We start from the raw sequence: 13992 nt of genomic DNA on the forward strand, positions 1-13992 counted from the left end.
AGATCAATACCTATAAGTTTAACTTTTTTTCCCAGAGTTTTGTAGGGCTTTGAGGTAGAGGTTAATAAATCATCTTTAAAGGATCATCACTCAAAATTTTTCTCAAAAAAAAAATCATATGTACTCATTATGAAGCATACATCAATCTGGCAATCCACAATTTTAGTAGTAAATTGATTTAGTACTGATTGATTTAGTAGTAAAATCAATTACCTCAATTTCCTGTCCATTTTTTATTTTAAGAAAGCTACAGTCATGAAGTGACTCATATTACCATATCACTGAAAAATCCTATGGAATATAGAATTAAGAAATTAATGTCTACCTATAAGGTGAATTGTTTCTGAAAAACAATATCCATTGGGGAGGGTATGTGCTATGGTGAGTGCTATGAAATGTGTAAGCCTGATGATTCACAGACCTGTACCTCTGGGGCAAATAATACATTATATGTTAATAAAAATAATTTTAAAAATAGTAAAAACAAACAAACAAACAAAAAAAACAGTATCAAGATCTTTCAATAGAGAAAGCATAGTCTTCTCTACAAATAACGCTGAAACAACTGGACATTCTGGCCAGGTTCAGTTTGGTGCGTTGGGTTCCTTATTGTCTCTGTTCATGAAAATTACCATCATCAAAATAAAATTTTTAATTTAATACCAAATACATCTTATAGCATATTTCATTTCAAAAACAAGCCAATACATAAGGTACTAAAGTAATTTCTTTTACTAGTCAAAAACCAATAGTTACACAACAAGACAGTTTTATACAGTTAGTGTGGGACAAACATATAAGGATTTCTAGTATCACAGGGTTTATTTTTAACTTTTAAAATAGGTTAACTTGCTGAAAATCCAAGTGACTATATCATATTTTTAAGCCAAGGTACTTGGAAACAACCTTTCATTTCAATTTCACTATACACACACACACACAAACACACAACCACACACACATTACCTTATTTGTGCATTAATATGTATATACACACAAACATGATATATACATAATAGAAAACAAGGAAAAGAGACTAACCCTGGAAAGTTTGCAAATGTTCAAAGTATAGCTTCCAAGTTCATTTTTTGCTTTCTTCAAATGTAAATAAGGTCAGATTTCACATTCTCATAGCATGTGCTAGGCTTTGAGGAAGGAGAGATTATAAAAGTATTTTCTTGAAATTGAGAAATGAATCTGAAGACAAGCTTACGAAAATTATATTTGGTGTGACTACAGACTTTTTATGTAAGATTATGGGTCAGCATCCTATGTAATCTTTCCTGTCTCTATCTATGGCCTGAGTATGGCATTTTTAATCTTTTAGTCCTTCCCTCATTGAAGTCTCTATTAAAAGGATGCTTCCAATATGTAAGGAAGAAAAGATTAACTTTGAAGGTGTCTGTGTTGTCTCAGATGGGTCAATAAAATTTATTATTTGTTTCAATTCAGTATTATCTGTTCATACAATAAACCTATACTCTGTGCCTGTTCCATTGAGCAGACGTTATATCAGCAAATATGAAAATATCTCATCTTAGTACTCACATTTTAATTTAAGAAAAAGGTGAGGATAATTAGAGTTTATTAGCTTCATACTACTGGCCCAAGTGTTTCCTGACTGCAATAGGAGAGTTGCATATTTCCTCAAAATTTCAACAGTCTCTACAAAAGCAAGGCAACTCACCATTTTCACTTCCCAGCACTACCCAAGAAAGCTCCATTTAGGTTGAATCCTAAAATGTATTCCTCTTTACACAGGGTTCTCTTATGTTTGCTTAAGAAGAAGCTACAATGCAAAATAATAGCATGTCTAGGAGAATTCAGAATATCTTTTTTTTTTTTTTCAAAGTCTTTTAAGTGCTTTAGGGAAATGCATTGGTAACTTTGGCATTTACTGTCCTTTTTTTATGTGTTTTGAGGATTATTTATGGACTTTCTTTATTCCCATTAGTCATTCAAACTGTAATGTGTATGTGGGTGAGTGTGTGTGTTTTATTGAGAAATATCCAGCATTAGGCATTAACCTTCATTTTAACAACATGTGGTGATGCGGGAGTAAAGGAGAATTACTCGGTCTTGAATCTGTTTGGTCTTGACCCCATAAATGATGGGGTTTAGCATAGGGGGCACCACCACATAGAGGTTGGCTACTAGGATGTGGACATGATGAGGGATGGTTTCCCCCCCAAAACGATGGGCAAAAAATGAAAAGAATGCTGGGGCATAGAACATAAGGATGACACAGATGTGGGAAGCACATGTGTTGAGGGCCTTGAATCTGGCAGCCCAGGAAGGTATCTGAAACACTGTGCAAAGGATCATGGTGTAAGACATAATGATGAACACAATGTCCAGTCCTGTGGACAGCAGGGCCACAGTCAGCCCATAGATGATGTTGACCCTGATATTGTCACATGCCAATCTGGCAATGCCCATGTGCTCACAGTAGGAATGGGGAATGATGTTTCTCCCACAGTACCTAAGTCTGTGTACCAGGAAGGTGAATGGAAGGCAGATGATGAAGCTCCTGACCATAGCTGCTATGCCAATCTTCCCAATGACTGAAGAGGTTAAGATCGTGGTATATCTCAGGGGGTGACAGATGGCCACATAGCGGTCAAATGCCATGGCCAGGAGAATAGCAGATTCTACCGCAAAGATGAAATGTATGAAGAACATCTGGGACACACAGCAACCAAAGGATATATCCATGGACTGGAACCAGAAGATAGCCAGCATCTTTGGGGCTGTGGCTGTGGAGAGCAGCACATCTGCTGAGGCCAGCATGGAAAGGAAGATATACATGGGCTCATGGAGACTGTGCTCAGTCACAATCACGAAGATCAAGAGCACGTTGCCTACGACAGCCAAAACATACATGGAACAGATGGGGATGGAGATCCAGGTGTGAAAATCTTCCAGTCCTGGGATTCCAATCAGGACATACCACATATCCTGGGGACTGCTGTGATTATAAGAGGAGGGAGGCATCTGTGGCATCATATTCCGACCTAGTACTTTGATCAAGTCACGATTGAGGAACACTCCATTAGGCTGAATGATGTCTGATTAGATTTTTTTTCCCCAAATATATTCTTCTCTGTGGAAGGACAGTGAGATGTATTACCTAGCCTAAAATTGTACTCTGACTCTTTCCATGGAAGAATTAAAATATACCTTTTTAAAAAGAGATATTAATTTTTTATTTGATGGAAGACACAGTGAAAGAGGGAACACAAGCAAGGGGAGTGGGAGAGGGAGAACTAGGCTTCCCGCTGAGCAGAGAGCCCCATGCAGAGCTCGATCCCAGCACCCTGGGATCATGACCTGAGCCGAAGGCAGACGCTTAACGAGTGAGCCACCCAGGCGCCCCTGAAATAGATCTTGGAAAAAAAAAAATAGTTAGCATTTAATAAGTGCTTCCTATATCTAATGTTACATTTCAAATACAGCTCATTAAAAACTTTGCAATAGACTATTGGAAAGACCTTTACAATAATTTTTGACATGGATACTACTATTATTCCTGTAGATGAAAAATACCGAAGACATTTAGCTTCTTGACCTAGGTCTCAGTGGATTCAGAATCAGACAGGCATAAATTTGAAAGCTCTGATCTCAGCCACCATCTATTACTGCCTATATAAATAACACTAGGTATAAAAACACGTCATCAAAATTTTCACTGATGTTATCCCTGAGTAAAATAGATACATGCGAAAATGATCTCATTACTTATGAGAGAAGGAATGAATGAGGTTTTCCCAAAATAGATTTCTGGCACTATAACACATTAGCCCTCTTCTTCATTGATTGACCACTGAACTGATGCTGAGGCCTATGCCAGACATTTAGGATCTACAGGTGAATTCACTGATTCTGGTCTGCAAATCAACATGTTTCTTAAAATTAAAGGATTAACAGTAAAAACCTAAACTACATAGAGTGTCACATTCTTAAATGGATATGTCCTGCATGTGATGAGAAAAATATTCTCTCCCTTTTGGGTCACTGATTAAAAATGAAACAACATAGAGGCTCCTGGGTGGCTCAGTGGGTTAAAGCCTCTGCCTTCTGCTCAGGTCATGATCCCAGGGTCCTGGGATTAAGCCCTGAATCAGGCTCTCTGCTCAGCAGGGAGCCTGCTTCCTCCTCTCTCTCTGCCTGCCTCTCTGCCTACTTGTGATCTCTGTCAAACAAATAAATAAAATCTTTATAAAAAAATTAAACAACATATTTATTATTTCAAAATACCTCCACAGCAGCAAATATTAAAGTTTCACATTTTGAGATAGAGGTTCCCAGTCCTTCCATAAATGGGAGGGAAGATAATTTACTGGTTACCATTTTTCTGTCGTCCCAAAAGAATATAGATAAAAGCAGGAGAAATCTTGTGTGAAAAGCAGGCTCGGAGATGTAACATTGGAGTGGGATGTGTGTATGAGGGTTGTACACACATAAGCAAGTACATATGAACAGGGATAGAGACATGGATGCAAACAAGTGGAGGACAAGTGGCTTCCAAACTCCCCTAATCCCCATTCTCAAGTAAAAGCTAGCTGACTGCATTTCTGAAGAGGAACAAGGACTCAGGGGATGTTTGCCTTTTATCCCTTGGTCTCATTGGAGTCAGATCATTGCACACTATTATTTTACCATGTCTACTTTTATTTTTCATTAAGTGGTCAATATTCTGGCACTTCATGTCATAGGATTGAAATGTGTTGATGCCATTTCTTTTTCTTCTTTTTTTTTTTTTAAATTGAAGTATAATTTACATACAATATTTCACTAGTTTCACTTTACCACATACCATGATTGGACAAGTCTATGTGCTTTGTTTTACTGGCCATAAGGATACTTCTCGTAGGTCACCATGCAATGTCTTCGTAATACCTGTGACTTATTAATTCCACAACTGGAAGCTTCCATCTCCCCCTACTCTTCACCCATTGTACCCATCTCTGCCCCCTGCCCCTCTGGCAGCCACTAGTTTGTTCTCAGTAGTCCATTGGACCTTGTGTTTTGATAGAGGTTAGAATGTATAATACGTAAATCATCACCCCATCAGGCCTTTCCTTAAGGTGATACGGGATTCTTTGAAAATGCTGTAAGAAAATATTGAGATGCTTAAGTGTCTCTATCTCTTTTGATTACATATACCAATTATTTAACCATTTTATATAGAGCTAAAATTAAACCTTGAAAATTTATTTTAAATGGGGTTGTGGGGTTTAGAGGGTGAGAGAAAAGATTAATGTGGGAGTGTGCCTAGCCCAGACCTATGCCAGAGCCATGTATGTGAGTCAAGTGCAGTTATGAGGAGGGGATGTGTAGTGTGTGGGGCTTCATAAGGACATCAGAGATGGGGGAGAGGAGAGTCTAAGTGTTGAAAGAAACTCAGAAATAGAGGTCAAAGAGAAACAAAACAAATTTTGTAGATGTTCTTCTGATCTTTTGGGACACCAGTGATCTGGTTTATCTTATTTGGTTTCGTTTGGGCAAAGCATTATCGCCTGCAGCTACCTAACTTACAGCTCTGGGGCTCCCTGAAGCATTTCTTCACAATACTCCTATTGGCCCATTCTGACTGAATCAGGAATGCATGCATGGAGGCAGTGTGTGGCGACAGGGACAGTGTAACTCGGGCACATAGATTGGATTTAAATACTGGTTGAGTCAAATTCTCAAAACATTACCACTAAAAATATCCTAATTCAAAGGTTAGTCTTCCAATTTAAAATATGTGAAATAAATATTTTATTTTAAAAGGACTGGTTTAGAGTAACCACAAAGGCCAAGACTTACCATCTCACACCAGACACATAATTCCCACTGTAATTTTCACCTCTAATCTGTTATGTTAGTTTTATAAGGTGTAGGCAGTTCAGCACAGGGAATGTAATAGGCCTAGAAAAGGAGTTTTATTCTTGCTCGAGCACTAGTGTAACATCATTATTGTATAGGGAGCCTCAACTTCTTACTCTGTGCTAAGCTCAGCGCCTACTATATGGTGAATATCCAGTGAACTCTTTGGAAAAAAGGCATGCATGAGTTTGTGTATAGACAAATATACATGATCTTTAACTATTAGGCTTGTTTATCTTCTGAGCCCTATCCTATTACTGGACCTTACAACAAATTTGATGCATGTCTGCCCAACATTCAGAGCCACATATCAAAGATAAACAACCAGTGCATAAACATATTCAGAAAGAAAAATACATACTTGTGCACTTTGCAGACAATCCGTTTAGGAAGAGACTCTGAAGAGTCATTACAATTGCCCAGGCAGTCCAGTCACAGCCGCACTGTACCTCAGGGGTCAGGGATGAGAGAAACACAAGATGATCAAGATCAAGGAAGACTGAGCAGCTTCTGTGGTTCCTATGATTTTCTTCCTTTCCGTTGCTTTCCTTTCCTTTTTGTTTTTCTGATGTCTTTTTTCTACATGTCCTTGTTGAGCAAAAATCAAATTCTTACCTACATTTTCTAGGATCCTGAAGATATTTAACTAGTTGAGAGGTAAAAAAAAGAAAAAAGACATATGATGTTCACGATGTGGTGAAGAAATGGGGAGCTGGGTATTTATAGCTCCTCTGGGCATCTCTCGGGCTCAAGAGTGTCAGCCCCCAGTGAGTGTCACTCCACTCACTCCTGGAAGGAGAAGGCCCAGGTTGGCTTCAGGAAGAAGCGCCCCCACCCCATCCTTCCCATATACTGCGTGTGCAGGTTGTCCTCTGCACAGCACTCTCGCATGACCCAAGTTAACACACACTTTCCATTAAATATGCAGTTCTCTTTGTGTGGCAGAGGCTCCCGCTAGTGCCGTCACAGCCTGTTCCCATGGAGACATCTGCAAATGAAGATGGTCAAGGCCACATGTAGAAGCATTGTATGCTTTTTAGAAGGCGGCTAATACTGAATTCTGGCCTCTTATTTACCTGAAGTCTTAAGGCTCCTTGGCTTTCTGTCTCTTCCATGGGTCACCTGGTAGAATTAGCATCAGAAGGGTCAAGAAATGTCCTTAGCTACTATAGACACTTATTTGGATTTCTTAATTTAAATTCAATTTGGGCAAAATATAGTGCATCAATAGTTTCAGAGCTAGTGTTCCTTAATGTCTATAACCCAGCTTATTTGGATTTTTATGTAGATTTTTATGTTCTCTGTTGGACTTTTTTTTTCTTTTTCTTTTTCTTTTTTTTTTTAACTTTCTAGTCTTTATAACTCTTCTCTAAGTGCATTGGGATTTCTGTTTTGTTTGTTTGTTTGTTTGTTTTACAAAGGTTATAATTATAACCTTAGTTTCAGTTTGATTTTATTGTTTGGTTTTGCTCTTATTACTTTTCAGAGAATGCTTTCCTACATGTATGTGTAAATATTTTTCATTTTTCTCGATCAATAGACCTTTACACTACTTTCTTCTCTCTTGCTTATTATTCTTTGTGAATTCCTATTACAATATTTGGACACTGTGGAAGGTAATCTGAGAAGCTGACTGTAATCACACCCTTTTCTATGGGTGCATGCACCCGCTATCATTTGAAGGCAAGCCCACGTCTCCTCCCATTGAACCTGGGATGACAGGTGTTTTGACCAATTAAGTAGCAAGAATGATGGTGATGGTTTCAGGTTACTGAACCAAAGTTAGTAAGTAAATCTTGGAACTTCGACCTTGTTTCTTTTTTTTTTTTTTAAGATTTTATTTATTTAACAGACAGAGATCACAAGTAGGCAGAGAGGCAGGCAGAGAGAGAGAGGAGGAAGCAGGCTCCCTGCAGAGCAGAGAACCCGATGTGGGGCTTGATCCCAGGACCCTGGGATCATGACCTGAACCGAAGGCAGAGGCTTTAACCCACTGAGCCACCCTCGACCTTGTTTCTTATTCAAAGCCTGTCACCTGTGTTAGGAGTAGGACCACAATGGGGTTAAACCAATAACATGAAGAAGCTATCACCATGGGTAGAGTATGACTATGTACATGAGCACAAAGGCACCAGGCATGGGAAAGCAATCTGTGGACCTTGCAACTCAGTGGAGTTCCAAGCCAAATGCTGCCCTGCTGAGTGACCACAGCCTTCTCCTTGAGGAAACAACCATACAGTCAAGCTCAAACTGGATTGTTGACCCACAGAATTATGAGAAAGGATAAATCATTGTTATTTAAGGCAATGTGTTTTGCGGTGGTTTGTTACACAACAGAAAAGAATGAAAATGTAGTAAATATTTCTGAAATGATTTTGTATTTTTCTTTCTATCCTGACTTTAAGCAGTTCTTAAAACATAGGATTTATTTCTTGTCTATTTCTGTTCTGTCTTTATTTTCTTATTTTATGTCCATATCTACATATTATTCCTAAGGATAAATTAGAGAGGCATAATCTACTTTCTCTATGACACATGTGTGTGTGTGATTGTGTGTATGTGTTTTCAGGTAGGGGAGATGAAAGGTTTATCAGCAGAAACATTTTTATTTTAATTATATATCTTCTAAAGAAACTCTTTATTGGAAATGTCTCATGGTCTCCAGGAATGTCAAACACAGTTCTTTATAAAAGGGCCAGAGATTCTAGGAGAATAAAGTGGTTTACAAACTTCACATACATTTCTTTAAAAAAAAAAAAAAAAGAATTATATGTTTATTTATTTATTTTAGAAACAGCAGGGGGATTACATGAGCAGGAGAGGGGCTAAGGAAGAAGGAGGGAGAATCTTCAAGCATACTCCCTGCTGAGTACAGAACCTAGCTCAGGGCTCCATCTCAATGCTGAGATCAGGACCTTAGCCAATACCAACATTTATATGCTTAATGGACCACACCACCCACACACCTCTGACACCCATTTCTGTCATTGTTTGCCCTACCACAAAATCAACAATTTCTTTTTTTTTAATTTATTTATTTGATAGAGAGAGAGATCGAGATCACAAGTAGGCAGAGAGGCAGGGAGAGGGGGGGGGGGAGCAGGCTCCCTGCTGAGCAGAGAGCCCGATGTGAGGCTCGATCCCAGGACCCTGAGATCATGACCTGAGCTGAAGGCAGATGCTTTAACCACTGAGCCACCCAGGTGCCCCAAAATCAACAATTTCTTAAGACTGTTTTCAAGACTGTTTCCCTGGGCCACAATTCTTCCTTTAATTTCCCCTCTTCAGGAATGTCTGACTCAACATGTATGTTCTCACTATTTTATACCATGGGGTGGACTCTCTTTTTTGCATGTGTTTTGAGGGGCTGGTGTTTCCACTGTCTCACTAACAGTAAGCTACTGCTCCCCAACCATCTTTCCCTAGACAGTCTTTTTCTGGTGGGGCTTCTGTTTGATTTTGCTTATTTCCCTACACATGAAAACATGGCTTGTTACGTTTGCTCCTCTTCTTTCCTCAGAAGTTGAGGAAGGAAAGAAGTCTGTGGCCATATTAACCTGAAAGTGACTACTATTATCATCAGGAGTCCAGTAGTTTCCCTCAACATTGTGAAGGGACTTTATGCTATCTTCCAGATTCCCACATTGCTGTGGTAATTAGCAGTGCCATCTGTTTCTAGACATTCAGTTATTGGCTGTTTGTGACTGCCTTTTTTTTTTTTTTAGATTATTTATTTATTTGAGAGAGAGGGAGTGCAAACAGAGGGAGAGGGAGAAGTAGATTCCCCACTGAGCAGAAATCCAGAAGAAGCTTGATCCCAGGTTCCCAAGATCACAACCTTAGCCAAAGGTCAGCACTTAACTGACTGAGCCCCCCAGCTGCCCCTGTTTTTTACTGCCTTATTCATTTTTCTTTCAAAGCTACTAGTACGTCCTCTTGGCTCCCATGTTATATTAAAATTCAATGAGTGCATGTTAGATTTTGTTAAACAACTGAACCAGTATTGATGCGCTATTAACCAAAGTCCACAGATTACATTAAGGATCACTCTTGCTGTCTTCAGTTCTATGCTTCTGACAAGTACATGTTTCCTCTCCACTATGTAAAAGTAGAGCATTCTTATTAAACCTTTCCTGAGTCATTATGGCACCAAAGAAGCAATCAACATGAATTCACAAGGAAAATCTGTTGAGCATTCCCAGACCCCCAAAATAACTGCTCTTAGAGTTTGCTGATACTTTGGGACATATCTTATGAACAGATGTTCAAAATCAATCAGGATAAAGCACAGATGCTCACTGACACTGTGTGAAACTACGAGGTTTTGATACAGTGATGTGGAGTGTTCTTCCTGGGAGAGGAGCTTGGAGGGGCTGCTCTCGCTGCCTCTGCAATGGATCAATGCAAAACACACACTTAAAGCTAATTTGAATTTCATCTCTTTTATAAAAGTGGAAATACTCTTCAGATTTCTTTCAGGTGCTAAAAATAGGTACTAATGTAGGTCTTTCATGAGAGCTAAATGGCATAACATGAACTTTCGAAAACCAGGGGTTACCCGTACATAATGTCATGTACCCACCATTAGAGTATCACACAGAACACCTTTGTTATCCTATAAACTCTCCGTGTTCCCCCTATTCATGTCTCCCTCCCTCTTCCTGAACCCCTCATTACACTGATCTTTATACTATTTTTGTAGCCTTGCCTTTTCTGGAATGTCATGTCCTTGTAATGTTATGACTAATTAACCTTTTCAGGATGGCTTCTTTCATGTAGAAATATACATTGAAGGTTCTTCCATGTCTTTTCATAGATTGATAGTGGTGGTGTTTTTGTTTTGTTTTGTTTAAATCAAGGACATTTTGGATGCCTTCAGTGTGGCCACCAGAATCACTCTCTTCCTTAATGCTCGTGTTCTCTCATCTCGCTTGTGGAGAAGAACAGCTTGGTCAGCAATAAAAAAAATACATACTGCCATATTAAATCAGTAAGGTCTTCATAAAGAGACCTAGAAAACTGGTGGATATGACATGGACTTATAGTTATTTGTAGAATTAAGATTTATTCGTGGAAGTTCATATCCATGATCATCTTTAGGTGTTGACAGAAATGTTATTACTAATTAAATTTTGATTTCATACACTGTATGTGTTAATTTCCAGTTCTGACCTCCTCTACAGGAAGAGGCTAAGGAGAAGTCAGTTAGTTCTTCTAACTGTACCTGCTCCCTCTACAACAGACACAGCCGTACTGTGAAGTTTTTGATTTTATATTTAATCTTTAATATCATCTACCTGGCATGATATATTGCTACTTCCTAGCCATTCATTTGTCCTTCATTAAGAGTCTGACTCCCTACAGAGAAAGACAAATGACATATGATTCTACTCATTAAGAAATAAAACAAAAGAACTATGGGGATGGGCACCTGGGTGATTCAGCTGGTTAAACTTCAGTCTCTTGGTTTTGGCTCAAGTCATGATCTCAAAGTCTTAAGACGGAGAACCACATTGGACTTTGTGCTCAGTGGAGTCTGCTTGAGATTCTCCTCCTGTCCCTTCCCTGCCCCTCTGCCAATTACCCTGCTTTTGTGCTCTCTCTCTCTCCTTCTCTCTCATATAAGTAAGTAAGTAAGTAAGTAAGTAAGTAAGTAAAGTAAAGTAAACTGGTGATGGGAGTAAGAAGTTCAGGTCCCCTAATGAGTACAGGGTGATCCATAGAAGTGCTGAATTACTACATTGCACACCTTAAACTAACATACATATGATTGAAATTAAAATTAAAAAAATTTAAAAAGGATCAGAATCCCTAAATTAAGGCCTTTATTTCCTTGTTGATCTTTTGCTTGGATGATCTGTCCATTTCAGTGAGGGTAGTGTTAAAGTTTCCTACTAATTATCGTATTATTGTCAATAAGTTTCTTTGATTTTGTTATTAATTGGTTTATATAGTTGGCTTTCCCATGTTAGGAGCATAGATATTTAAAATTATTAGATCTTCTTGTTGGACAGACCCTTTGAGTATGATATAGTGTCCTTCCTCATCTCTTATTATAGTCTTTGGCTTAAAATCTAATTGATCTGATAGAAGGATTGCCATCCCAACTTTCCTTTGATGTCCATTAGAGGTGGAAAACAACCCCCTCATTTTAAATCTGGAGGTGTCTTCGGGTCTAAAATGAGTTTCTTGTAGGCAGGATATTGATGGGTTTTTGTTTTTTTTATCCATTCTGCCACCCTGTGTCTTTTGATTGGGGCATTTAGCCCATTTACATTCAGGGTAACTACTGAGAGATATGAATTTAGTGCCATTGTACCTATAAGGTGACTGTTACTGTATATTGTCTCTGTTCCTTTCTGATCTACTACTTTTCAGATCTCTCTTTGCTTAGAGGACCCCTTTCAATATTTCCTGTAGAGATGGTTTGGTGTCTTCAAATTCTTTCGGTTTTTGTTTGTCCTGGAAGCTTTTTATTTCTCCTTCTATTTTCAATGATAGCCTAGCTGGATATAGTATTCTTGGCTGCATGTTTTTCTTGTTTAGTGCTCTAAATATATCATGCCAGTTCTTTCTGGCCTGCCAGTTCTCTGTGGTTAAGTCCACTGCCAATCTAATATTTTTACCATTGTATGTTACAGACTTCTTTTCCCAGGCTGCTTTCAGGATTTTCTCTTTGTCACTAAGACTTGTAAATTTTACTATTAGGTGATGGAGTGTGGACCTATTCTTATTGATTTTGAGGGGGTTCTCTGCACCTCCTGGATTTTGATGCTTGTTCCCTTTGCCATATTAGGAAAATTCTCTCCAATAACTCTCTCCAGTATACCTTCTGTTCCCCTTTCTCTTTTTTCTTCTTCTGGAATCTCAATTATTCTAATGTTGTATCATCTTATGGTGTTACTTATCTCTCAAATTCTCCCCTCATGGTCCAGTATTTGTTTGTCTCTCTTTTGCTCAGCTTCTTTATTCTCTGTCATTTGGTCTTCTATATCACTAATTCTTTCTTCTGCCTCATTTATCCTAGCAGTAAGAGCCTCCATTTTTTATTACACCTCATTAATAGCTTTTTTAATTTCAACTTGGTTAGATTTTAGTTCTTTTATTTCTCCAGAAAGGGCTTTTATCTCTCCAGAGATGGTTTCTCTAATATCTTCCATGCCTTTTTGAGCCTGGCTAGAACCTTGAGAATCGTCATTCTGAACTCTAGATCTCACATATTACCAATGTCCGTATTGATTAAGTCCCTAGCCTTTGGTACTGCCTCTTGTTCTTTTTTTTTGTGGTTAATTTTTCTGCCTTGTCATTTTGTCCAGATAAGAAAATATGAGGGAGCACATGAAATACTAAAAGGGTGGCAAAGACCCCAGGAAAATGCACTTTAACCAAATCAGAAGAGACCCCAAATCGTGCTGGGGAGAAAGGGGATAAAAAGTTCAGAGAAAAAACAATTGAAAAAGAAAACAAATAAAGAAAAATTATAGAAAAGAAAAATATATGTATGTATATTAGAATGGTGACTATAACAGGGTCACCCCTTTAATTTTGGGAGTATTTTGGTCTCTTAGAAGAAACTATCTCCCCAAATTTTAAAGAATGAAAACCATATATGAGGGTAAACACAATGAAGGGATGGAATATGCCTATAAAAATGAATTTTTTTTAATTTTTAGAAAAGGAGTTGATAAAGTAAGTTGGTTGGGAGAATAAAGAAAAAGAAAGTGGAGAGAATTTGCTTGGGCTGGAGACTAGAACAAGCCCAGAGCTAGATTTAGGGTATATTTTGATCTATTAGAAGAAGTTGTACCCCAAATTTTTTAGAAGAAAAAACCCTATGTGTATACAGAAAATAATGGTAGATACAATGAAGGATAAAATATGACTATAAGAATGAAGGTTCAAAAAAAGATTATTGTTTGGTTTTTTTTTTTATGAAAGGTATTGTTAAGATAAACTAGCTGAAAAACATTAAAAGAGGAAAGGTTAAAATTTAAAAAAAACTAAGCAGTAGAAAGAAAATACAATTAAAAAAAATTAACTGCAAGACAAAAGAATCATGGGAAGAAAGCCATGAATTCCATGCTTTGCTTTCTCCTCCTCCGGAATTCTGCTATTCTCCTT

The 13992-nt window shown here is 38.1% G+C and overlaps 1 protein-coding gene across 1 annotated transcript; it reads right to left on the reverse strand.

The window, feature by feature from the left end:
* Positions 1 to 2034: 2034 nt before the first annotated feature.
* On the reverse strand, positions 2035 to 3006 carry LOC309840093 (olfactory receptor 52Z1P-like; the record flags this gene model as incomplete). Its single annotated transcript, XM_082682160.1, has 1 exon — positions 2035 to 3006. The coding sequence occupies one exon, from the start codon at positions 3004 to 3006 to the stop codon at positions 2035 to 2037; it is 972 nt and encodes a 323-aa protein (XP_082538286.1).
* Positions 3007 to 13992: the final 10986 nt, after the last annotated feature.

Source organism: Mustela nivalis (assembly GCF_964662115.1).
Source record: "Mustela nivalis genome assembly, chromosome: 9".
Classification (NCBI taxonomy): domain Eukaryota; kingdom Metazoa; phylum Chordata; class Mammalia; order Carnivora; family Mustelidae; genus Mustela; species Mustela nivalis.